Source organism: Danio rerio, chromosome 5, assembly GCF_049306965.1.
Source record: "Danio rerio strain Tuebingen ecotype United States chromosome 5, GRCz12tu, whole genome shotgun sequence".
In the NCBI taxonomy this organism is placed as follows: Eukaryota; Metazoa; Chordata; class Actinopteri; order Cypriniformes; family Danionidae; genus Danio; species Danio rerio.
The window spans coordinates 27,492,976-27,520,336 of record NC_133180.1 but is presented as its reverse complement, the minus strand read 5'-3'; the positions used below and the strand labels follow the sequence as shown (position 1 = coordinate 27,520,336).

Genomic DNA, 27,361 nt, shown 5'->3' with positions numbered 1-27,361 from the left:
ACGGAGAGAGCGCTGATGCCAGTCTGAAGTTTGTGAGAACACTAACAGGCATTGTGTGTAACTGAACACCGAGGATAAACAGTTGCTTTAAACACCCAGTACTGACCACTGAGGTGTGACTGGCTGAGAAGCCAAAAGATTTTAATCCTTAAAATTGTTTGACAATACGTTTCTATTCTATTCTACTCTGTTTTGAAGTAAAGGATATTTTCATAACATTTGGCTCACAAGTATTTGTCTTAAGAGACGATGTTGGGTCGAAGAATTTCAGGAAACCATTTTAAAGTATTAACGTAATTTATTCCTAACTTGAGTTGATCATTTGGCACATGTGCAAATTTATTATAGCGAATTGAAGCAGTAAATGATTTAAACGAATTTAGGACAGAAGAACACTGTAAAAATGCTGGGTTCCACACAACTCGTTCATGCTGTTCCAACAAAAATTCAAGTGAATCGAACATAAAACAGTTAAGTTGTTCCCAAAAAAAAACTCAAGAATTGTGTTGATTCTGCTCATTATAAATAAGTAGTCCGAACAAGCAATTTTATTTTATTGACCTCATTTAAACAGGCGAAGAACCATAGTAGATTAAATTAAAAAATTGTCAAAATTTTGTTTTATCTTTGTTTGTCATGTTTTTAAGAGTCTTTTAATATTCCCCAGTAACACTTTGAGTAGGCTATATTAATGAGTGCCCTATAAAGGGTTACAGAGACTGCGTTTCTGAGGGGACTTTCGGGGTACCCTTTGTGCCCATCAACTGGCGAAAATGGAGATTCTTCTTCTCACTCCATAAAAAAGCTTTTTTGGACAGTTTCTGGAACATAAAAAGATTGGGTGATGCGGTGGCGCAGTAGGTAGTGCCGTCACCTCATAGCGAGAAGGTCGATGGTTCGAGCCTTGGCTAGGTCAGTTGGCGTTTCTGCGTGGAGTTTGCATGTTCTCCCCGCGTTCGCGTGGGTTTCCTCCGGTCGCTCCGGTTTCTCCCACAGTCAGACATGTGGTAGAGGTGAATTGGGTAAGCTAAAATTCTCTATAGTGTATGAGTGTGAATGAGTGTGTATAGATGTTTCCCAAAGATGGGTTGCAGCTGGAAAGGCATCCGCTGCGTAAAACATATGCTGGATAAGTTGGTGGTTCATTCTGCTGTGGCGACCCCGAATTAATAAAGGGACTAAGCTTAAAAGAAAAAGAATGAATGAAAACAATTCTTAATGTCATTCATGTGAAAACATCTGTCTGTACTTTCTTTTTAAGAGTTTATTTGTCTGTTTTGGGACATTCCAGTGACAGCTCCATTCAGAGACAGCTAGGACACAAAAATTATTTGGGACATATAGACATCCGGTTTTAACAACAAACAAAGCAGTATCGAATTCAGGAGTTTGTCGATGTCTGTGATGGTGACGGCATGCTGTTTGGAGTCATTTTCCTCCAGTGAATGAGTGGCCTCAGAGCATGGCCATCTCTCAAACACCTCAGCTGTTTATTTAGAGGGGCTGTGATGAATAGTCGGCCGCTAACAGGCTGGTGCTACTGGACATGTTTGGACAGTGGAGGTGGGAGGAATGTAGTTAAACACTGGCACTGAGAAGGTGTGAGGAGAAAGAGAGAAAGAGAGAGAGAAAGAGGTCTAGAGCATATCATGCGATGTGGTCATAGATGGTGCAATTCAGAAATGAAAAATCTGTTTCATTTATACCTTTTAAACTGAAGCATTTATTTTTCAGAAAGCTTTTTTTTGTAGCTTCACAATAAAACAAACAAATAATAGGTTACATTTAGTTTGAAATAACAATCTGTAAACTATTCTCAGATGGCATGGCAATTCAAAGGTTACCATGGGCCAACTTTGGTCCGCAGGCCCTAGTTTGGGCATCTTTGATATAGTCACTATTAAACTTGATACGTTTAAAAACTCAAATCTATTACCTCAAAACACTGATTTAAACTAAATGGTGGCAATTTATGTTTTATTTTGCATTAAACAAATAAATAACTCACACTAGTTATGTAATCAATGCATAATTAGTAGGCCCATATAGAATCTGTAAATGCAGAAATCCAGATTTTTAGCCCATCGTTATGTCTATTTATTTACTTGTGTAAATGTGCGTAAATTTATACATATTCTGTTTTTGTTTTTTTTTCCAAATGTACATACAAAGCATATTGTACAAACATTAATGGACTTTTTTTTCCTCAAAAGCAAAGACAAAATAAAAAAACAACATCAGAGAGGTAGCATACATACACATCCATATACCTATATACATACATTTATACTCTAAAGCATGCATCTAAGAAATGTAAGGTAGAGACCCCAGAAAAATAATCCCCAGATTTTTTAAAAAGTCCTTTGTGATCCTCTGACGCTGAGCACTATTTTCTCAAGGGTGCAGTAAGAAATAAGTTAGTTGATCCAATGTGTGTAGATGGAGGTGAGATGATTTGAGTTCATTCTTATTCAGTTTTTAAATTAATTTCAGTAATAGTATTGTTCAATATGTCTCTGTCTATTACTATAAAGTAATATTTTCTGTCTTTTATTAGATGTATTGTATGAGATACTTGCTTTGTTTACCAGTGGATCTAATTGGATTTGCATTGTAAGCATTAAATAAAAGTTTAAAAAGCTACTATTTTTTATTTCATATATTACTTCTAAAACTATTCTGCATAAATCCGCAGATTTTTGAAAAATAACAAATAATGTCAGCAGATTCTGTCTGGTTGTTAACTTTCAATTCATCACAGACAAGCATCAGTTTCCAATAGATATTATGGAGCACAACTAATTTTATATCAGCATGATTTCTGAAGCATCATGTGACTTTGAAGACTGGAGTAATGATTTTAATTAATGAAAAAATATATGAGTTACATGAGAGTTCAAAGAGATCATTTTACAACACATTATTTTAATACAGCAGATGTTAAGATGTGTCGTTTCTGAAAAATGAAATATTGTTAACATGATCTTTCAATAGGACAGACCTCTTAATACACAGGTTCATTGCTACTCTTGTTAAAGATTGCTTGCATTTCTAAAAGCTAAATGTTTGTCCTTCTACTTTTTTTTTTAATCCTTACAAAATGAATTCATTATTATCACATTCATCTCTGGAGGTTCAGTTTCTTATTTCCACATTGTAAAGAATGGAGTTTGAAGATAAACGTTATCAGTTGAAAGCCTTTTAATAATTTTTCGAAAAGGTCTATTATTATTTTGTCATCTGTATTTTCGAACAACAGCAAAAGGTACAATAAAAAATTTGCTCCGAAGGTTACTTGAGTGAATTTTCTTGGAAATGCTTCATCCTGTTGTATGAACAATTGTTTGGCGCATTGTTCGAGGTACCGAGAAAAGCATATTATGCATTTGTACTTGATAAAGAATAAAATCAATTTCATTGCTACATCTGCACATCCAGAATCAAATACAGCTTTCTTTCATAGCCACTGATTGATGCTAGGAGGTCAACGATAACTGCAGGCTTCAATGTACTTGGATTCAGATGAAGGTCAGTCCTTAAGAATCTCTGAAACTATTCTAATGCTCAGAAACCAGAATCTGCCACAAATATATCTGCACTGTCTGCGTTTTATTAGCTTTATTATTCTTATTTAATATATGCAAACTCATCATTGTCAAGTGTCATGATTATAGCATTTACATTTATAATTATTCATTTAAAAATAATCAAAGAATTAAATAGATTTAGAGTATGTGTTTGGGTTGGAGGATATGAATAAAACCAAAGTCTAATTAATAAGGTTTAATGTGGGTTACTCTGCTTTATTGATCTGGGATCATTGGTAAATATATATATATATATATATATATATATATATATATATATATATATATATATATATATATATATATATATATATATATATATATATATATATATATATATATATATATATATATATATATTCCTATATACATAAATATAGGAATATAGGATTTAGGTTTTTTTCATGGGAAAACTGAGGCCGTTGTGTAAGGCTTGAGGGGAAAGGGCTCATTGGAACGCAAGTAATCCCATGAACACCCAGGCCAAAAAGACAGTATTGATGTTTTTGTGCAGTGAAAACCTACTCTGGTAGATTAGGAAAGGTCTGCCAGGCTCAGTAAACCTGTGATTAAAAGCTGTAGTAGTCCTTAGAGTATTAAACATGAATCTGGGTAATGAACACAGAGCGAAGGGGTAAATAAAGGAAGCTTTTCTGCAAATTAAATTAGATGTACTGTAAGCATTGCTTTATTCTGGGGGTCTTACATTCGACATGTGACATTCTAGTATTGGAATGTGTCTGAAGAACACAACAAATGTAAAGATTTTATGTTTGAATGACATGTTGATTTTATGCAAATGTTTCTGCAGATGATACTTCAAATGTACGTACTATCAAAGTTGTTTGTTAGGAGTAAAATGAAATGGTTCTTAGTTATTTTAACTATAGTTCTCAAATGAACAATAAGAAGAAAAGTGCTATAGACCATCACCTGAATGTCAGAATCAATAAGCCATATATAACCTTTTATAGCACACTCCTAAATGACTTCATTAGAGGATAATTCCCTGAATTAAATCTCTTTCATCAGGTGCGGTAAATATAAATCTGCAATACTCATATTTATTACCTCTTGAACTGCAGAATGACATTTACATCTTCCATAATTCTTTCTGAATGTTTTAATGAAATGATGCATTTTATTTCTTTAAAAATAAAAATTTTAGAAAAATTTCAGTATGTACTATTCACTAGATGCATGTGTATGTATTATATGATTTTAAAACATTTAGGCTGATCTTCATTTCATGCATCTGAATGTTTCTTCAGAGGAAACCTACAGTGTGCTATGAAAAGACCTTGAAGCTTGCTTTGATTTCTGAATGTCATCCATTTCTTAATAGGATAATAGTTTTAATGTGTGAAAATTGATTTCCTTCCCTTAGCCGCTAGTATTTTTTTCTATTTCTGTTCGCTTCGAACAAGTGATTTACTCCCTTTATATTAAAATGCCTGGATTGATTTTGTAATGCAATAAAGCCAATAAAACTATGCTTATTTAAGCTTTGCAAGGGCTTTGCTGTGTTTATTTGCCAAAGTGTATGGGTGAGGACAGAGTATGGGTCAGGGTAAAGTCCTTTGTAAAAGGAGAATCAAAAAGCAGAAAGGAATAAGCTCAGCCATGTGTTTCTTTACAGTGTAGCTGATTAAACATATAGAAATAAATGTATTTGTCAGTTGTCAATTTTAATTTCTATTTTTCCAGATAAAGCATGAGACTATTTAACTAAGAGTGAAAGTTGATTTATGCTTGTTTTGTGTGTCAAACTTGTGGTGATGAAATGTTAACAAATAAGATTTTTGATTTATTATTTTATCTGTGATGCTTGGGTCTGCTAGTGTTTGTACAAAAAAATCTGAAGCTGTAAATAAAACACAATGTATTGGAGTTATTTCAGTATTTAAACTGAATTTATACAAATTGTTTGAGAAAATTGAAGAGTTCACATGCAAAAACCTCTAAATGCTGTCTGAAATTTTCTACTAAAACAAGCATTTGTACTAGGAAGAAGTTTTTGCATCAAACCTCTTTAATTCCTTAAAATTTCGGAATTTAATCTTTAATATTGTGTATATTCAAATTTTTTTTTTTTTTTTTTCATTTCTTAAAGTCAGGCACTGAACCAAGGATTTGAATCCTTTTTGAATCGGTATTCTGATTTATGAATTTTTTTTAGCTTATTGAATAAATTAGTATGTTTTTTTCTCTATTGTTGTGTTTATAAGCATGCACACAAAAGGTTTTCTGGTTTGACTCAGACCTTAGCGGGATCTAAGAGCTTGAGAAATGTTTGGAATTTATCTTGTCTGCCTGTGAATCTGTCATCAAACCTACAATTGTCCCTAAACATCGCGTTTATTCTAGTTTCAGTCCCCATGCAGCAGTGGCTTTGTTAACTCTCCGTGAAACAGTTTGAAGTGGCTTTCAATAAAAGGTTGTTGAAATATTTGCAAAGCTCTACAATGAATGTACATGAAGTGACACCTTGCCAAATGCTGGTGGGTTTGAAATGAAACTGTTAAATGATGCAACCATTCAATATGTGTTTAGCAACAATTGACATTTTTACAAGGGAAAGTAACAATGAAGATTGATATTTAATTTAAGAATTTATATTTCATCCAAAATTATTTTGAGCTTTCTATTCTTTCTGAAAATAAATCTGTTTAAACATTGACAATAATACTAATATAAATATTAATTATAAATATTACAAAATCAGCATATTATAGTGACAGCAGACTGAGTAAATGGCTGATGTATATTATATGAAAATACACTCAATTATAAATCAATTTACATATATTTTACATATTGTTTTTACTGTATTTTGATTCAAATAAATGCATTTAATAAATGTTTTTTTTCTAGACAAAAGTCAGAAAGCCAGACAGGCAGAAGGAATTCAGCACAGCATTCATTGGTATGATGGAGTGAATAAATAAATAAAATGAGCAGACGACAGGCTTGCTTTAATGTTAATGAGGCATATTGATCAAAGTCAACAGTAAAAATCGGCAGACAGATAATGGGTGAGTGGAGGCTTCCTCTGGAAGAAGACGTCAAATATGGAGTGAATAAAGACTGTCATTAGAGGAAGGTGATTCAGGAAATAAGTGTTAACCTAAGTGACAAGATATGCTAATATCCTTAAGCTGAAAAGCTGGTTAGCAAATTACCCAAACAGCCTTTAATATATATACAGTTGAAGTCAGAATTTCTGAATTAATAGCCCCCGTTTATTTTTTTCCCCAATTTCTGCTTAACGGGGAGATTTTTTTTCAACACATTTCTAAACATGATAGTTTTAATGACTCATCTCTAATAACTGTTTTGTTTTATTTTTGTCATGATGACAGAAAATAACATTTTACTAGATAATTTTTAAGACACTTGACACAAAACACAATATCGCAAAGCATTACTTTCTAAAGTAACTTTTCTCAACACTGTGTATATATGTACAACAAACCATCATTATAATTTACCTAATTACCCTAATCTGCCGAGTTGACCAAATTAACCTAGTTAAGCCTTTAAAGGTCAATTAAAGCTGTGCCTTGAAAAATATCAAATATTATTTACTGTCATCATGGCAAAGATTAAATAAATCAGTTATTAGAAATGAGTTATTAAAACTATTATGTTTAGAAATGTGTTGATATTCTCTGTTAAACAGAAATTGGGGGAAAATGTTAAAAAGGGGGCTAATAATTCTGACTTCAACTGTATGTGTGTGTGCGTGTGTGTGTGTGTGTGTGTGCGTGTGTGCGACCCTGCATTACAAAACAAGTCTTATGTTGCACATGTATATTTCTGGCAATAGCCAAATATACATTTTATGGGTCACACAATCATTGTGTTTTTATTTCATGTTAAATATTAGTAGAATATTAAGTAAAGATCAAGTTCCATGAAGACATTCTGTAAACTTCCTATAGTAAAAACATCACAACTCAGTGTATTATCACTAATGTGCATTGCAAAATGCTTTTAAAAAAGATTTTTTCAGTATTCAGATTTTTTTTAACCCTCAGATTCCAGATTTGCACATAGTTTTATCTCTGCTGAATAACAAACCATGCATCAATGGAAAGCTTATTTCTACATTTATATGATGTCTAAATCTCAATTTCAAAGATAATGACACTTATGGCTGGTTATCTGGTTATCTATCACTGTCTTTCGTGTTATCCAGACACAAATCAATTAGGTTAATGTTAAAAAAAAAATTGGATGAGCAAAAGTAAATTGAACATAGAACAATTGTTGTCTCAAAAAAATCTCAAGAATTGTGTCGGTTTAGCTCATTTTAAACAAGTAGTTTGAACAAGCAGCTAAATAAATTAAATTTAATTCATGTTTATTTCTATAGCGCTTTTACGATGTAGATTGTGTCAAAGCCGCTTAACATAGAAGTTCTAGTAAAGTCCAGATTTCAGAGTCGAAGTTCAGTTTAGTTCAGTTCATTGTGGTTTAAAAATGCCATTTTGAGTGTGTTCCAGGGTCACACATTTTTAATGTAAAAAATGTATAAATAATACTCAATTGTTTAATATTTTTTTATTAAATATGACTTAATATGGAAAGATGTTACAAATTAATGAATTGTGCACTATTCAAACATCAAAATGAACTAAATTAAAACATGCCTTTTACAATCAACTACAGACACTTAAGGAATCGGCGTTGGTGTGAATTATTGATTGAGACAGACATTCTGATGAGAACGCGCTGCTGTTTAATTAAGGAAATGAGCTCTTTCTCTTCCGTTCACTTTTGTCAGCACAAACACCTCGACGGAAGAAAAAGCACACCGAGGACACTTCAGCACAAAGTGGCCCATCATTCCTCACGCACATTACGGCCTCTCATTCAAACAGCGTCAAAATTTATGTCTGAAGGTGTCCTTAATGTCTGCCGTCTGCGCTCACATACACAAACGATTCCTCTGACACGCGCTACAAAAAGAATTAAGGCTTATTTATGATCACATTATTCACAGGTGGACCGTATCTCAATGTACAGCCTGCTTTAGAAAAGATATATCCAAAAGACTTACCATTTATGCAACGCAGATATCCTTCAAAATCCTAAGTAATACACTCCGCTTCATTAGAGCATGTTCAATGAGGCCAGTGTTGAATGGACAGGTGCAGGCTGATGTCAAATGATCTGTGGCAAAAAACTGGATTATGGAGGCTGAGTAATTGGTGATGGAATATAAAAACAGCAGGTGATATTGACCTCACAAATATGGATTACACTGACTGAGATCCAGTGAAGCAGCTGCTGCTGTGCTCTGCTTGCTGGCCGAAAACAAAGAGTTTTAAGGGGTAAAGTTTTGTGCACGAATATATTCATTTACTGGCAAACTGACTAATTTTAATCAACTCATTATGAATTGCTTACACAAACAAACTTCTAGTAAATGATCTAACAAATGTATCAAAGTCAATGGAGGATCAAGACAAAAGAAACAGGAGAAATTGATTGAAGGAGTTGATTTTAAAGGTATTTTGTGTTAAATGTCTATCCAGTGGTAAAATATGCAAGCATGCATAGACTTAAGAAAATGTCCTGAACGCAGTGGACATAATCCATGCTTTAAACTAGGGCTGCACGATACTGGAAAGATCTGGCATTGCAATATTTTGTTTTTCTGTGATATATTGCGATATGAATACAATTTTACCAGATGGCTTTCATCGATCTATTTGGAAAGAAATCCTTAACTGAGTGGGGTGATTTTCTAGGTGTGAATAATGTATAAAAAAATAAAAAAACAAATAGTAAACAAAGATAATTACAATAGAGCAAAGTAAAAAGTACCATAATCAATGATAAACCGTTAAAATAAGCATTCAGGTACAGAAGTTGAATTCATTCATTCATTTTCTTTTCGGCTTATTCCCCTTATCAATCAGGGTCGCCACAGCAGAATGAAATGCCAATTTATCCAGCATATGTTTTACATAGCCAATGCCCTTCCAGCTGCAACCCATCACAGGGAAACACCCATACACTCTTGCATTTACATAATTTTTTCCTTGCTATATGAATACATTTAGTTCATTAAAAGGGCAGGACTTTTAACATATAAAAATTGTTACGTTTTGTCAAGGCACTAAATACTGTATTAATCTACAGGTATGCTAAAATTTCAGCTTTACCATCAGAGGTTTTAATGTGAAACTTACGAATACAAAAATAAATAAATGTAGAGGGGGTTTAAATTTAAGCATTATCTCCCTGCAGAATTTGACAATTGTCTGACAGCTGAATTAAGGCTAAACCTAAATTATGCAAAATGTAGACGATTTTGTTGAATTACTACAGATTTTCTACAGATTTTGGCCAGCTGAGCCAGGACACTGTTTACAATCATTTTGCTACATCTGCATTGTTTAATTTTAATTAAATCATATTTGATATCTCGAGTTGTCACAGCGATGCACTTCTACTTAGCTGTGTGACTTCAGCCAAAGCTTATTTGAACAAGGTTATGTTAGTTTTATCATTAGCTACAATGGGCTATATGCAAAAAAAACTTTAAATTTCAGCCACCCAGCCTCAGTCTTTCCAATATAGCATTGCCTTATTTAAGGTCTGATTTCTTTAAAAAGCAGAGATCTTTACTGCCTAATAGATATACAATATAAAGTGGGTCTCAGACCGGACAAAAAGCATTACATTAAATTTCATGCCATGAGGGGGCCTACGCATTATGGGCTACACCAAACTTTGGCATACAGTCAAGCAAACGTTGAAAAGTCACCGCAAAATCCATAATTTTAGCCCAAAATAATTTAAATTTTCCCCTTGCAAAATCTAGAAGGGACTGGCTGAGCACTGAGCAGACAAATAATAAATAAAAACACCACAGAATGTGTTTCACGTGCTACAACCTCTTGATTCCATTTGATTGCCAGTTATAAAAAATGCTGTGAAAAATAGCCTAACCACAATAGGCTAAATATGTGAAACATGACAACAAACACAGTACAAATTTGTTTTTTGCTAAATGGGAAATTTTAAAATCCCTGATATTCCATAACTTGGACAAATATATATATAACTCCCTGACGTCCAATGTCTGGAGGAAACCTTTTAAAATTCGATTATATTCCAGAAAGTCAAAGCCCCCTAGAAACCCTAATGATGGTGTATGAATGTGCTGCAGTGGCTAAAATCCAAATGTGGGTCACTTCACACACCGCTGAGATTTTCTTTGAAAGAGGAATGGCTAAGGAACGTAGAAGCAAAACATATTTTGCTGCTTGTTGTTTATTTTGTTAAAGTCATTGCTCAAATTATCTTAAAATGCCTTTAAATCACATGCCAATAATAAACTTTCAATAATAATCCCAACTCAACTATGCATATCCTGCAATGTGACTATTGCGGACACACACATTGCGATATCAAGGCTGAAACAATATATTGCGCAGCCCTACTTTAAACCTGCTTATTTTAAAGTTGTTTAAAATTCTGGACAAGATATATTAGTCATGCATTAGTGTTATTAGTCAATTATTATTAAATATCTGGGTCTTTGACAACCTGTCTATATCAACTCTTAGGACAATGGTTCTGAACAGTACCAAATTAGAGTTCTTAGGCTTGTAACAATAGCAAAAACACACTAAATGCAGTACTGTTCATTAGGTTTGTTAAAAAATCATGTTTTGAAAGTGATATGGACCTTAAAATGATTTGTAATAATATCTTATTTATTATAAAGAATATTTATTTTATTAATATTAGTATTATTAACATTAGTTTATAATGTGTTATGTAATGTGTTATGTTGTATGTCATATGAATGACTCAGGAACAAATGTTCAATAAAGACACTGTATATTTTACTGATTTTTTTTTTTTTTTTTTTTTTGTAAATCTTTAGTAAAGATTATCACTTTTTTTTCTAAGACCAGTTTACATACAGAATTTCCATCAGTAACCAAGTCATAATAAACCTGATGGAGGAAAACTGTATGTGGGAAGCAGAGGGGCGCGATTTCGCGAGGTAACCTGAGCTGGGATAAATGGTATTTTCTGTCTTGCCTAATTAGGTATGTCAGTTTAGGCGTGAACATGCTTTCTCTGATTATAGCCTAAGGACCCCATCAAACTCGAGGCACACTTTAGTACAGCACACTCTGTTAGCACCACTGTATACAGTTACAGGCTGGACTCAACACAGAAACATAATAACTTAACGAACACCCGCGGAAATGAGGCAGACATCAACTCCTGAGACAGCTGAAGGCCACAGAAAAAAATGTCTAGGTGCTGGTTCTGTTACCTTCTCACTCACCTCTAGGACTGTACTGCACTCCTTTTGGTTACATGTTGCTGTTTTAGTAATTTGGACTCAGTTTGTTGGAGGATACAAACATCGCGCATGCATGTTTAACTAAACATTGAACTGAAATGTGTGTGAAAAAAAATGCGAGAGGTGAAACATTTCTGTGGCTCGGGCGACCTCTACCGGTGAATATTATGAGCTACCGATGAATAATATAAATATGAGCATACTGTGTAAGAGGTCAACCTCTACAAATGGAGTGCCTTCATTGTAATAATCATATCTTATATAACATTAGGTGAGCGTGTTATTTGTGTTTGACTGTAACAATGAGATTGCAATTTTATTTAACATCTTATGTAACTAAGACAAGAGCTTATCATGAAATGCTTCGTGCTCAAAAACAAAACATAACACACACACACACACACACCCACACACACACACACACACATAATAAATATATACATTTTTACATTAAAATACTACAAAAATAACATATCATAATTAGGTCATAATATATCCTCACATTTGTTTAATATCCGTACAAATATAGGCTATAAAGCCAAACTGGCAACAATCTCTGCTTATTTGAATGGCAAATATTTGCTTATCTGCTAAACAAACAACTAGGGACTTTATGCTTTGCATAATAGTGTAGATATCCAACTCACACTAAAGCACTGAGATTTAAGTAACGTTATTATGTTTAGACGACATGTTTTACGTTTAAATAAAAATAGGCCTTTTTCACACTTCCTGGTTCCGGTAAGCGAAGCAGTGTACCACAACATCCGGTTTCAATGCGACGGAGCAAGAAAGAATGGCAGGGTCATCTCATCGCTGTGATTGCCGCGTTCCCAGCTGCTCCAACTCAAAAACGACACTCTTACTTTAATGACCACGATCTCCCGAAAGACGAAGGACAGGGAAAATCATGGATGACAATATTAAAGGGGGTTGAATGCCGTTTCAAGTTATATGCGGGAGTACATTCTTATGCTGTATACACTTCAAAGCGGAGATTAGTATGTTTCATTAAAGACTGGTGGTCTATGGTTTATTTTGATGAGTAATTATAATATAGACAAAACTCCAGTTAAGCTATCTGCCTTCCACAATCAAGTGCTCATCATGGTCATTAATCTATAAGCATGATTTCTCCCTACATTGTTGTTATTTTGGAATAATAGACAGTTCATACAAATGCAAATCTCTTTTTTTAATTGGTTTGACAGCAAAATTATTTGTTTAGTCAGTTATATAATAAAGATGGTAAACTTTTCTTACAATGAAGTCCTTTATTACAAAATCAAAATATTAAGAAACCCAGCAAGTTTTTAACTGTTATTGGTTCAATTCCTGCAGAGACATGTTATTCATTCATGTTATTTAGAGGTATTAATAAGACAATCCTTCTGATGCATCGTCTTTTGATATTACTAAATCTTATGTCGGCAAATTTTGTTTTACTAAATACCAAGAGTAATGATAGAGCTATTCATACTCTTTTCCAAAAAGAAATCATTACTGTACCTTATATTCAATTTTATTATATGTCTTTATTAAAGGGTGAATTGAAGAAAAGTGTGGCTGTTACCACAGAAATATCATATTAGAAATAGAATTAAAGAAATGTCCTATACACTCATCCACAGGTTTTATCCAGCAGAACATTGTTTGCAAAAATTTTAAAGTGGTATTGATGTAAATTGTATTTTTGTAACGAATATGAGGAGACAGTTTTACACTTATTTTGGCATTGTACATAGTCAGCTTATGGGGTGAGTTGCAAAATGAACTTTTGTATTCAAAACCTCTTTCATTATGGATAAATGTACATTTGGGCTTTACTTGATTATCCTAATCTAGAGGAAAATAGTTTTATTTATTTAATTTGCTTATGTTGTTAACAAAATTGTACATTCATAAATGTAAATTTACTAATATGAAACCAGATTTTAAGGTATTGTTGACTGAAATATGCTTGTACAATACCAGTATCAACTCTCTAAACAAGAAACTTGACCCACTTTAAAATGTGTGAACTCTACAATGTATTTCGTTATACACATGTTATATTACATTTTGATTATTTGTATTTTATTTATAATTACCCCTTGGTATGTACATTTTTGTATTGTAAAATGTTATTTGCTGTTCTTTAAATAAATAATAAAAATGAATATTATCCACGAGTAAGAGCTAACGTGTTTCCAGACTTGAGAAAACCTCACGAGCATTAAACAACCTGTAATGTATTAACCGATAGCTAACTCGCCTGTACAGCTTACTTACCTCGCCATTCACTATATCTGACTCTTAATAAAAAGGAAGGAGGGGGTAAGCACAGTTTACAGACGGGACTACTGACATTAAACTCATCCTGCTGGATGTTAAATAGCCAGGTTAATCTAGTTTACGAATGGCTTGAATGAGCAGATTTTATGCTGTTGGCTGTGCACTTTACTGGAACCTGATGTTGCTAACGCAAACGGTAAGACACGTTTTCTGCACAAATTCTGCAAATCGGTATCATCTTTTAAAAGCTGTTTTATTAAGGCAGTTTTACACATTCACCGAACAACATCTTCCTGTCCAAATTATGGCAAAGTTGACCGTGAGAAAGTCATCCGCTGTCCCGAGGCTGTCATGTCTCTGCGACTCCTAGCGAACCCGGAAATATTGATACACTGCTTCGAAGGGCGCTTCCGGTGTTCAATTCCGCTGTGAAAAAGGTCTATTGTTTTGACTTCGATTTTCCCCCGAGCATGTTCTGATATTATTGGCACACATAATCACCAAATTCAGCGCACGGAAAACGGGGATTGGTGGAGAAAATGACTGGCAAGATTGTGAGCCAATCATTCCAGCGCACGAAAGAAAATAGACGAATAGCGACAAGGGGCGGACATTTTGAAGTGAGCGAGGAAAAATGGCGACCATCGCGATGAAGTTGAACGGGACAATTTACACAACAATAATGGATTTACCGCACAGTCTGTCAAACAAAATTAAAGTGTCGGCGTTATTAGTTTTAATACTCGCTTTTGTAAGTAGTAGCAATGGAGAAAACACATATGAAGATAACTCTTATGAATTTCTCAAGCGGGAGTATTCGCTGAGTAAGCCGTACCAAGGTAAGTGTCTATTCCTATTCACCCAGTGACGTTAAACCGGTGTCCTGCCAAAAGTGACACCTGTTTCAGCATGGTCATTTAGTTAAGCACAAAACACTTCAGCGAAAGCATGGGACGATCTGTTTGTCCGATGGCTCCTTCGTTACTGTGGTTGCTATTTTCTTGCTGTCTTAAGTGTGGCAGGTTTATTTCGTAACTGCAGTGATTGCACCCACTAGGGCGGAAGTTCATGACAGTTATATATATTCCGGTGCATATGCTTCAAGGCAAGACACTGCAGGTTAATGTGCACATAAATAAATAATTTATCACCATACTCCCTTTTTGTTGATTGCATTAAGATTTTGAAAGTCTTTTCATTACATATTTTCTAAAATCTTATGGTTACAAATGCCAATAAGTCCTTATTTAAACATGTGCTACGTTGCCTAGATTTCTTCCAAAAAAAAAAAAAAAAAATCTGAACATTGGATGAAAAGTCTTGTTTTGTTGTTGTTATTGACATTAGAGTCAAAGGTTTTTAAAGAGGGGTTTTGAGCTACTTTTTTATCACTCCATAATTCAGAAAATAGGAAGAAGCGAAGGCAAATAAATTTATTTGAAGTATTTTCATGACACAAAGTGTTGTATTCTATCAAGCAAATTATGTATGAAAATATTCAAATGTGGGGCGTCATGGTGGCACAGTGGGTAACATGATCACAACCCAGTGTTGGGTTGCAGCTGGAAGGGCTTCCGCTGTGTAAAACATGCTTGATAACTGACGGTTCATTCCACTGTGGTGACCCCTGATTAATAAAGTAAACTAAGCCAAAAAAGAAAATCAAGGAATGAATATTCGTATTTAAATCTTCAAATTATAAGGCAGCAAACTTTGCTGTCTCATCTAAGTGCTGCAGAAGTTTTTTTTATTATTATTGAGAAACTGTCTTGTTAAAATATAATAATAAAAATGCTTTTTATTTGTAATGTGCTTTTATCAAACTCAAAGCTCTACAAGGCAAAAAAAAAACTGTAAAAACAATAAGTAGGAAAGCATAACAATAAATAATATTTACAATATATCACTCATTAAATACACTACTAAAGAGTTGAGTCTTAAAAAGCTTCTTAAAACAGTCCAGAGACACGCCTTTCCTAATGGTAATGGGTAATGCATTTCATAATTCCAAGTCTGCAGCGTGGTTGGAACAGGGTAAGACCCGAAGCAGAGCGAAGACTGCGAGCAGGACTAGAAAGTGTCACAAGATCACAGATGTAATCAGGAGCTAGCCTATGGACTGCTTTATAAGTTCAATATGTGCTTAAAATCAATATGTGACCTATTATAAATATGCATTTTAACTGAAAGTAAATAGATAAAGTGCAATAAAAGAAACACTGAAAAGTTAATTTTTTTAATTTTAGTTAAAAACAGAAAAAAAAATCACCTCCCAAAAAAGCCTAAGATCTCATAATTGGCATGGGCATGAAAAAAGTTTTTGTCTGCAGCGTCTTGCCTTAATGAACAACATGAACTCAGTGTATTGAGTCACTGCATTTGCTACTCATAGGGCAAGGCAAGCTTTTTTTTTTTTTTTTATAAAGAGTGCAAATAACAACCATAGTTGATCCAAACTAATTGCTTTACAATAAAAAAGAACAAATAAGAATTAAAAATAGAAAAGAAAAAAAATTACAGAATAAAATTTAAGAATAAAAATAACATGTATGCATCAATCGAACATTATGAAAAACTTCTAGAAAGAAATGCGTCTTTAGATTAGATTTAAAAGCATCCAATGGTAAAGAATTCCTGATGTTCAGACGGAGACTGTATCAAAGCTTTGGCACTGCAACACAGAAAGCTCGATAATCTTTTGATTTACAGTGAGAATGTGGGACAGACGTGTCACGATGGCGCAGTGGGTAGCACGATCGCCTCACAGCAAGAACGTTGCTGGTTCGAGTTGGATCAGTTGGCATTTCTGTGTGGAGTTTGCATGTTCTCCCCGTGATCGTGTGAGTTTCCTCCGGGTGCTCTGGTTTCCTCCACAGTCCAAAGACATGTGGTACAGGTGAATTGGGTAAGCTAAATTGTCCGTAGTGTATGTGTGTAAATGAGTGTGTATGAATGTTTCCCAGTGATGGGTTGTGGCTGGAAGGGCACCCGCTGTGTAAAACATATGCTGGATAAGTTAGTGGTTCATTCTGCTGTGGCGAATTAATAAAGCGACTAAGCCAGAAAGAAAATGAACAAATAAATGAATGGGACAGATAAAAGGAACTGATCATCACAGGATCTTAATGGCCTACAGGCTGTATGTGGCCCAATAATGTCACAGATATAGACCGGGGCAGAGTTTTTCTATTGCCTTTTATGTAAAAAAAAAAAAGTCTTAAAATCTCAACACTGAATTTCATGGGAGGCTAATGCAATAAGGCAAGAAGCCTTTTTTTGTTCTTGTTAACAATCAGGCTGCTGCATTCTGAACAAACTGTAACTGAGACAGTGTGTTGACTGAGGTGGGCCAAAGTACAGAGAGTTACAGTTGTTCAGCCAAGAGGAAATTAAGGTGTGAATTATAATTTGTAGACCTTTAGATACAGCTTAGATGAGATAGCTGGTTAGAAATAAAAATAAAACAGGCTAAATAAATCAATGGACAAATATTATGACGCTTGTGTTTCTTAGGAATTAACATGACAGAAACGTGTATATTGAGATTAATCTTGATGCATGTTCACAGGACTGGGCTCCTCCAGCTCGTCACACTGGGAGTTTATGGGCAACACCATGGTCATGCCTGAACACATACGGCTGACACCAGACATGCAGAGCAGACAAGGAGCCGTGTGGAGTCGTATTGTAAGTGTGAATGACAGGAAAACCTGAAACACCACCTAGGATCCAATCTAGAGTGGCAGCCTATTAGACAAAGAGGCTGCTGAGATGTTGGTTGGTAGACAAAAAGTTGTTAGTCATTGTATTTGTGTTTGTAGCCCTGTTACCTGAGGGACTGGGAGCTTCAAGTTCAGTTTAAGATCCATGGAGAGGGCAAGAAGAACCTGAATGGGGATGGCCTTGCAATATGGCTGACCAAAGAGCGAATGCAAATAGGTAAGAGGTCATCGTTATGATAATAAACTCACAGAATATTGTCTGTATATATTATAGAATCAATGTTCCATGATATGCCTGTAACGGAGATTTTTCACTTGCTTTTTTTTTAGGTCAGGTGTTTGGAAGCGCCAACATTTTTACTGGTTTGGGTATTTTTGTGGACACTTATCCAAACGATGATAAGCAGCACGAGGTAAATGTGAAACATGAAATTAGTAATATGAAACTACTCTACATATCAGGTTTTAGATACAGTTGAAGTCAGAATTATTTTATTTTTTATAAATTTCCTTGCTCTATTAAACATCATTTGGCAAATATTTAAAATAGAAAAAAATACAGAGGGGGGCTAAAAAATCTGACAACTGTAAATCCACACAAAATTAAAATATCATATTAATTTGCTTACCCTCATCCCATCCATCATGAAGATGACAATTGTTTACTTCAGTGTAAAATAAAAGAATATTTTTAGCTGGAATCCATGGTGATTCATAAAATGCTTAAAAATTCTAAATACAAAAAGATATACAGACAAAACCAATTAAAATAAGCACATGTTGCTTCTGCCTATACACCAAGGTCTTAGGAAGTGAAATCAGTTTCAGATTGATCGGTTTGCTTCATAAGAGCTCAAAATATGTTTGGAAGTCACAGGTATTAAATTTAAAAATTGTAAGTTTTATTTATCATTATGTTTCTGTATGTGCTTTTTTGACTTTCAAAGTATTGTTGACTTATGAGTAATCAAGAACCACAATTTCAGCAACAACAACAAAAAAAATGCTTATCTAAAGGTACTTACATCTTGGATGACTAGTGTAGTTACAGAAAATGTAATATTTTGGATTTACAACAAATTCTATTTTTTGGGGTCAACTATGCTTTTAAGAAACAGTATATTTAGTTATATGATTGTGCAATGATATGTTTTGTAATAGCACAAACCTTAACTTGCAAGTGAGAAATTCTCTCTCGTTTCTGTCTCTCATTCAGAGAACGTTTCCATTCATCTCCGCAATGGTTGGGAATGGAAGTGTTGCGTATGATCATGACCGTGACGGACGAACTACTGATCTTGGTGGTTGTACTGCTCACGTTCGCAACGTTGAGCATGACACATTTGTCCTGATCAGATACATGAGGAGCAGACTAACAGTAAGAATCATCTTAAACTCTGTGTTTCTTAATCCAGCCAGAGAAATGTGTGCATCCACTACTGTTGTAAAATGTATGAAGCATGATCTATTGGATTGTCTTTGGGTTTTAATTCTGTGAGGAATTTATAAATTCAGTTCAACATCGTTAATCTAAATGCATTTTTTGAGATTTTAGCAAAAATACATTATAAAACTTTAATATAGTTTATGTCTCCGGAACTGGGTTGCAGCTGGAAGGGCATCCGCTGCATAAACACATGCTGGAATAGTTGGCAGTTCATTCAGCTGTGGTAGCTCCTAATAAATAAGGCAATAAGCTGAAGGAAAATGAATTAATGTCTCCAATATACTTTTTCTCACCTCGAAAATGGTCATAGATACTGGCATGACGTTAAATAGACAAACAATTCCACTGCTGCTCTACTATAGTCAGTAATTTTGACATCTTTAAGAAAAAAACAACAGAACTAATTGGTCCACTTGTAATGTCAACAAGATTTTTACATTGGAAACCTTCTTTAATTAGTAATAGGCTGTTTTGTCCTGTTTGTTTGTTTTGTTTCTATCTGAAATCTATATCAATAGACATGCTTCAAGGCTTGAAAGTAAATCTTGTTTCAGTGAAAGCTCTTATTGCATAATGACCTTTTAAATTGCATTTGTTCTTCATGACTTCAGTTTACTTGATCTTACGATGATGGAGACTAAGTTTTAGTTAGACAAACTTTCACTTTAGTATGCACTTCATTTGCTGTACTGTCTCTTTCAGATTATGACTGATATTGAAGGGAAGCAGGAGTGGAAGGACTGTCTGGATATGCCTGGAGTAAGACTGCCACAGGGATACTACTTTGGTGTCTCATCCGCAACTGGAGATTTATCAGGTTTGGACAAATAAAATGAGTTATTTACTCTTATTTTAGTCCATTAGTTATTCATATCTAGTGCAAACTGCAGTATGTATCAATATCCCCATCCAGTTTAAAGCATGTATTTGTATATTAAACGTGGATCATTCAAATTTTAACCATCATTCAAAGTAAACTGTTTTCAGAGCAGTATCTGCCTGTATTCATATATGTGGCCAGCGGCAAGACTTATGACTTAAAACATGAAACAGTAAATTAATCAATGCTAAATTAAATACATGTAAAACCCCTTTGGTTTCCTATTTGTCTTTTTTAAAAGAGTAAGGGTGGGAATTGGAAACTCCTTCCCAACAATCCATTGTTATAACCATACTTGTAGTCACAATAGAATATTATTAGGATTTTAAATATATTGCTATATTATGTGATCTATTGCAATTTGTTACCCATTTTCAACTCCAAATTATGTCTTCAAAGTAAAACTTTGATCAAAACTTTAATGACTTAACTGTTGTGAATGTTTTTTTACCTGTTGAAAATGCATTTTTCTGTGACACTACCATGTTTGTTTTACTTAAATAACTGGCTCATCAGAAGAAAAAAACAACTTGTGTTTAAAACCACGATCTAGTGTGGACTGTAAAGAAACTGATTTTCAAATTAAACCAAATAGTTTCCTAAAAATATTAGCATCAACATGGGCATTTCTTTTTTTGTCATATTAACCAACAAGAATCATTAGCCACATTATTTTCCCATGTGTTGTATTTAGATAACCATGACCTGGTCTCTTTCAAGCTCTATGAGCTCACAGTGGAACGCAGTCCTGAAGAGGAAGAGGAGCAGCAGGAGATCACACTACCTAGTGTTGACTACCGAGTGGACCCTAATGGTAATAACCACAAAATTATTTCTTATTATATATGCTCTTGGGTCTGGGTGATTAAGCGAGGGCAATTATTTCTGTGCGTTATTTTCAGTAAAACTCCAGTTTGTTCTGATGCAGCGTTAACTGCACTGAGCTGTAGTTCACCAACGATCTACGCAAATTTAGTTTTTAAAATGTAATTTGATTTAATCTGTCAATAATGACATTGATATAATGATTCTGTTATGATGAAAGCCATTGTGGTAAAAACTGCATATGAAAATACCATATATAATAACAAGTTTTTACTTCAAACTTACTTCAAAACAGCTGAGTGCTTGAGATTTTGTAGTCGCGCGTTTCTTAGTCCCGCTTGACTAATTAATGCAGTTAAGGCCCATTGCAAATTCTACCCCTTAGCCCTTCCCCTTACCCCTTGTTTTTCACGATTAACGATGACATAAAGAATGACACTGGAATACCCTGTCAGAAAAGTCTGGTGACCGGTAATTGCATTTAGAGTGTCTGCTATAATGTTGTTTTTGTGTGTTTACATCGATGAATAAGACCGCTTTTTTAAATGCACAATACACTTGTATGAGTTATTGCCAGATTATATTGTCATGATAACATAATATCGTTGCCTTCAGTGATTTCCTGAAGATAAATACCCACAAAAATGCAACTGGAATAACAACAGCAGTCGCGATCGTCAATCTCATATGAAGCAAGAGATCGCAATGACATATGATGATGTGTTGTAGTGCTTTCAATTTCTTAGAGGTAAATTTTAAGCCCTTCCCCTTTACACTCTGTTTCAAGGAAGGGGATGGGGTACTAAAATAGAATCGGGATTTAGCCTAAGTCTTCTGTCTACTCAGCAACACTATGGGGATTTCCAGGGTTTTTTGATGTTTGGAGTTTCCGCACAATATCGCCCTCTGGATTTTATAACGGAATTACTACCGATTACTCCGTGCTTCCCTGACAAGATGTACATGATAATCTTAGCTTTGCTCATTTGCGGATGTTTTACAGAGGAGTACAAATCCCTTTGTATCTCACAATTAAGTTCTAGTGTTTGTTTTTTCTTTACACAGTTCACGTGGAGGATGAAGGAAGGAGCATCATCACCACCTTCTTCATCTTCATCGTCTCTGTCGTTGCACTGGTCGTGGTGATCGTGGTCATTCTCTTCCTATATAGTCAATATAAAGACAGCCGCCGCAAGCGCTTCTATTGATCTACTGATTGAAGAGAGCAAAGACATGCCATGAGAGATCCAATGTGAGTTTGACTGGCTTTTTTGTTTTGTTGTTTTTTGCAAAAAGAACCATTTCTGGTTCACTCCAACAGAAAGGAACTGAAGGCCAACACTGAACTAGAAGCCATAGCTGATCTCTCAGTATGAAAACAGACCACCTCAATCATCAATATCATCTCAAAAACAAACTGTTGAAGAGTGTTTGAGAGACTGTGCGTCTTTTTTTTTTTTTTTTTTGAAGGTCTCTTCAGATATTTGTGCGTTTTTCTGTAATTTTTGTACCAATTACACTGACCTTGGCCTTTCTCCCTGTGACAGCATTTACAGAGGCTAAAGAGTTCAACAAACTATGGTATTCTCAGGTTGTCAACTGTAACGCAACTGCAGAAGTCCCAGAAGCCCTGGTGCTTGTTTTTTTTTATGATCAAAAGAAGAAACTCGGTCACCAGACTTCAGTAAATCATCTTATCCACCACACTCGCTAAATAGTCAAAGATCATGTTTTAAGATTTGTAAAATTAATTGAGATTTATTTCACCTTTATACAAGTAATGCTGGCCAGCCGTGCTCTTCTTAACCGACAGTAGCAACCGACAGTGTGAACGTGAATAAAATAGTTTCTCCAAATTTGTGTTTCGTAATAAATGATAGATACTTGATGTCTTTTGTTATATGTGGTCCTGTTTAATGTTATTCAACACTGCACTGAACTGCTCGGCCATATGTAGCTTGTCTAAAGTTACTTTGGTTTGTGAAACATGATTTAATTAACTATGATTTTTGTGTGAAACCTTTATTTTACGTGTCAATGGCCTTATTTGAATACTATGTTCAATTGTTTTGATGTGCTGGACAATATAACAACAGAAATGAACGAAAACGTGGTTTCTTGAGTTTACTTTTATCTTGATAGTTTTTCAATAATTGAAGATATCCAGTTGTTTTCCTTCCATGCTGCAGTTTTTCCTGTCACTTCTAGTTGCTGCTGTTTACAGTTATTCAAGGTTTGCTGATTGTCTGTATAATGGCAGAGACTGTAGCTCAGTGATTGAGGAAGCTGCTGTATAAAACTGTTGTGTCTTTTGTCGTCTTAGTTTTTTCCACCATGTTTAATGCTCAAACTAAATTAAAGAAGTTTTTCTTGTATCTAGATTGTTGTTTATTACAAATAGGAATAATAATGTTATTTTAAAATATCACAACATGCATTTTTCTGTGTTCTATATAAATTAATTAATCTTTTGCTTTGAGCTATGCTGATCTGTATCAAGGTCTGAATTTTAAAAATGCGAATAAGAATATTTTTTTTAAAGAAATGCTATTACCTAAAGTTTATGGTAGCCAACAACTCTGTACTAGTTTTTAATGGAATCCGTAATATACTAGTATCTATCAAATGTAGGCCTACATAAAAATAGATACTATATACTGGATTAAAAATAAAAGCAAAAATCACTTTTCTAAGTGGTTTAAGCACAGTTTTGTGGCAACTGTGTGTAAATATAGCCAGTATATTCATATAACTATTTTTTTTTGGTAAAAAATATATTTATTAATTCTATTTTTTTTGTAATCGCACTTCATAAAACAGTATGCAGTAGCACTTTGATTGACATTCTCCCTTTGAACATGTCATCACAGGGGAAAAGTCACAACCATTATCAACAATCTCTCCTTCTCATTAGCATTAACAGTCCTGAGTGAGAAGCAGGCATCTATCATTAAAGTTCAAAACATTCACTTGAAGATAAAGTCAGCAACTAAAAGAATTATAAATGATCCACAAATAAACACTAGTCTCCATAGACTGCCTTCTTTTGAACACATAGTTGTTTATAGCTCTGCCTTTTCCTAAAGAAACACTCAAGGACATCTAAATATTATTTTACTTCTTGTAAAAAGAGGCATAATAGGTCCCTTTTAAAGTGGATTTCCATAATCATCAAGCTTTAAGCTTCTCAGCTCATAAATAAAACCATTTTAATGTTCTCACCACAGAGATACAAACATCTAAATTTCCTCACAATACTCACACTCAAGCGGTTTCAGAGTTTCTTTATTCTGTTGAAAACAAAAGGTTTCCAACATTTTTCTAAACAAAGTTGTCTGTAACAAGACATTGAAACAAATAAATGATGACAGAATTTTCAGTTTTGGGTGAACTATCCCTTTAAGTAGCCTTGTTTGGACATGTAAGGGACGAATCCTGTAGATGGCAATATCACTTCTGTAACCCCATTGCTCAGTACAAATGTACTAGAGTAAAGGATGCATGTATAACGTTGTCAAGTAGAGACTAAAAGTTGCTCATATTTTTGAGTCAAATCACAAAGTAACCAAACAGATGCTTAACAACAGTGACTACTTACATTTTACTCAAATGCTTGCTTAAACTAATGTTTGGAGTAAAGTTTGTAATTTCCGAAATGTGAAATGGCTTCTCATTTCAAACTATGATATAGAAGTTCATGGCTTATTTCAGTCGGAGGAACCAAAACTAGCCCGTTTCCACAAGAGGGGGAAGAGAGATAAAACTCATTAAATGTTATTTTCTCTCTCTCTCACTCTCTCTCACTCACTCACTCACACACACACACACAAGTATTAAAAGCTGTCATCGGGGCAGTTCCTTTGACTAATATGTGCACTTTAAGTAACTAATAGATGTCATTAAGTTTCTTTTTTTTGTAATTAAAAACAGGATATTTTTGAGGAATGATAGAAACCAGGAGCCATTGACATCCATTTTGTAGGAAAAAAAAAGATACTATGGAAGTCAATAGCTATTGGTTTCCATGCGTTCTTCGCAAATAAAAGATGAAACTGTAGAACTGATGGTAACGCAATTGTCATTTTTGTGTGAACTATCCCATTAAGCTTTGAAGCAGGGGTGCCCGAACTTTTTCTTAAGAAGGGCCAAAAACCAAACTTGATTGAGGCTAGAGGGCTGAAAGTAAATATTTGCCATGGGTAATTCCTAATTTATTTAGTAGTGTTTAACAATGACTAGAAAACATTGCCTTAAGTTTTTTTTTTTGTTTTTTTTTTTACATTTTATAATGAACTTTTTAAAGTTAAAACAAAATCTGATTTATAACATAATTACAATAGTTTTTGCCTTGATTTGCTCACCAATGTCTTCTGCATAGCCCTCTCTCTGTCGAGTGAGAGTATCTACATTTTAAAATAACATCAGATTCATTTACGACATTTAATTACTACATTTAATTTCAGTTTGCTCTTAATAAAATAAACAAAAAAGCAATAAAACAATCTAAAAAAGAATACGTCAAATTAGAAATGACGAAAAAGACATTTACCCCAACCCTCTCCATCACTCTCCACTCAGATGGCATGGCGGGCCAAATCAAAGGTTACAATGGGCCAACTTTGGCATGTTGGCCCTACTTTGGGCATCTTTGCTTTAGAGCTTTTCCATTCAATACAGCAAAAATAACAAACGAGTTCTCTAAATAAAAAAGTGTTTGGTGTCTCCACTACTAATTTGTTTGACTTCATTACTGTTATTGTTCATCATAGTGAAGTGTGATAAATTTAAGCTTCTTTTCTTCTTGTCCACAAAGACAAAGTTTGGTATTTTTGTGATCTATTGCAATTTGGTGCTAGCATATCTGAAGGACAACACTGAACCCCTGCTGGACCTCCTGGAGTTTGCCTATAGAGCAAACATGTCTGTGGATGATGCAGTAAACATGGAACTGCATTATACCCTACAACACCTGGACAAACCAGGGAACTACGCAAGGATGCTCTTCGTGGACTTAAGTTCTGCCTTCAACACCATCCTCCCATCACTGCTCGAGTACAAACTGACCCAGCTCTCAGTTCCTAGCTCTGTCTGTCAAAAGATCACCAGCTTTCCGACAGATAGACAACAGCTAGTCAGAATGGTCAAAATCACATCTAACAGTGTTGTGGTTTTCGGATTGTCTCTTAATGAGTCAAACTCAGACTGGGGGTTATGAATATCAGAAGAATATACTTTATTGGAATATTTTCCAAAAAAGCAGAGACAGCCTGGAGCAGACCCACCTCAGTCTCTCCCCAGGACAAATCTAAAGTGTCTGTGTTCTTCACAATATTTACACTGATTTCCTCTGCACCTCTCTCGTTGTAACTCTGACCATTTTAGGATGTTTTCTCTTTACTGAGGGGTTTAGTATATCTTTAGGTGCTCGTTATTCTGGGCCCTGTCCCCTACAATGCAAACATCTGATTTGAGTTCTTTCTCCATATATTCAATCTTGTCTGAGTGTTTACATACCTTGGCGTGATGGTATATTATTGTCATAATGTCACTCATTCTCCTAAAAACCTCTCACAATTATAACTTCATATTGCAGCTCCAAACAATAATGACCTTACACATCCCTCAACAGGACACCCGTTCTACACACACCACCAGCTGTCACCTTCTCAAATTACACCAGTTGTTGCCTCTTTTCCTCAAAATACATGTCTAAGCATCTCTAGGTGGTTATATAGATAGACATCTTCATTGCACACTTATAAAGAATAAAATAATCTTCTTCAACAGCAGCACCATCAGCACTGGTGCCCCCAAGGAATGTGTTCTCGTCACTGCAAAAGACCCCTCAATCAAGCTCCTGAAGTTTGCGGATGAAACTACTGTAAACGGCCTTATCCGAAATGGTGACGAGTCTGCATACAGACAGGAGGTGGAGTGGCTGGTGTTATGGTGCAGATACAACAACCTGGAGCTGAACAAGCTCAAAACAGAAGAGATGATAGTGAACTTTAGGAGAAACCCCCCTGCACTCCCCCCACTCGCCATCATGAAGAGTCATTAAGGTTTCTGGACACCACCATCTCTTAGGATCTGAAGCGGGACATTCACATAGACTCTATTGTGAAGAAAGCCCAGCATAGACTGCATTTTCTTCGTCAGCTGAGGAAGGTTAACCTGCCACAGGAACTGCTCGAACAGTTCTACTCAGCTGTCATCCAATCCATCCTCTGCACTTCAATCACCGACTGGTTTGGCTCAGCTTCCGAAACCGACCTCCGTAGACTA

At 34.7% G+C, this 27,361-nt stretch overlaps 2 protein-coding genes across 5 annotated transcripts in view; one reads left to right on the top strand and one right to left on the bottom strand.

Moving 5' to 3' along the window:
* Positions 1-27,361, bottom strand: part of araf (A-Raf proto-oncogene, serine/threonine kinase) — a 57,895-nt gene that overhangs the window by 2,801 nt on the left and 27,733 nt on the right. For 2 of the 4 annotated variants that reach the window (XR_012405824.1, XR_012405826.1), the window contains exons 17-18: positions 8,653-8,765; positions 8,041-8,551 (exon numbers count right to left, since the gene is read on the bottom strand). The gene's annotated coding sequence lies outside the window, so the exon portion shown is untranslated. Of the gene's footprint in view, positions 1-8,040; positions 8,552-8,652; positions 8,766-27,361 lie in introns of those variants that run through there. The other 2 variants (XR_012405825.1, XR_012405827.1) reach the window with 1 other exon arrangement.
* On the top strand, positions 14,816-23,440 carry lman2lb (lectin, mannose-binding 2-like b). The gene is given in 8 exon segments (NM_001076733.1): positions 14,816-15,041; positions 17,771-17,889; positions 18,024-18,141; positions 18,255-18,337; positions 19,141-19,302; positions 20,074-20,188; positions 20,946-21,065; positions 22,142-23,440. Coding segments are annotated over 8 exon segments (1,065 nt in total). The 5' UTR covers positions 14,816-14,836; the 3' UTR covers positions 22,285-23,440.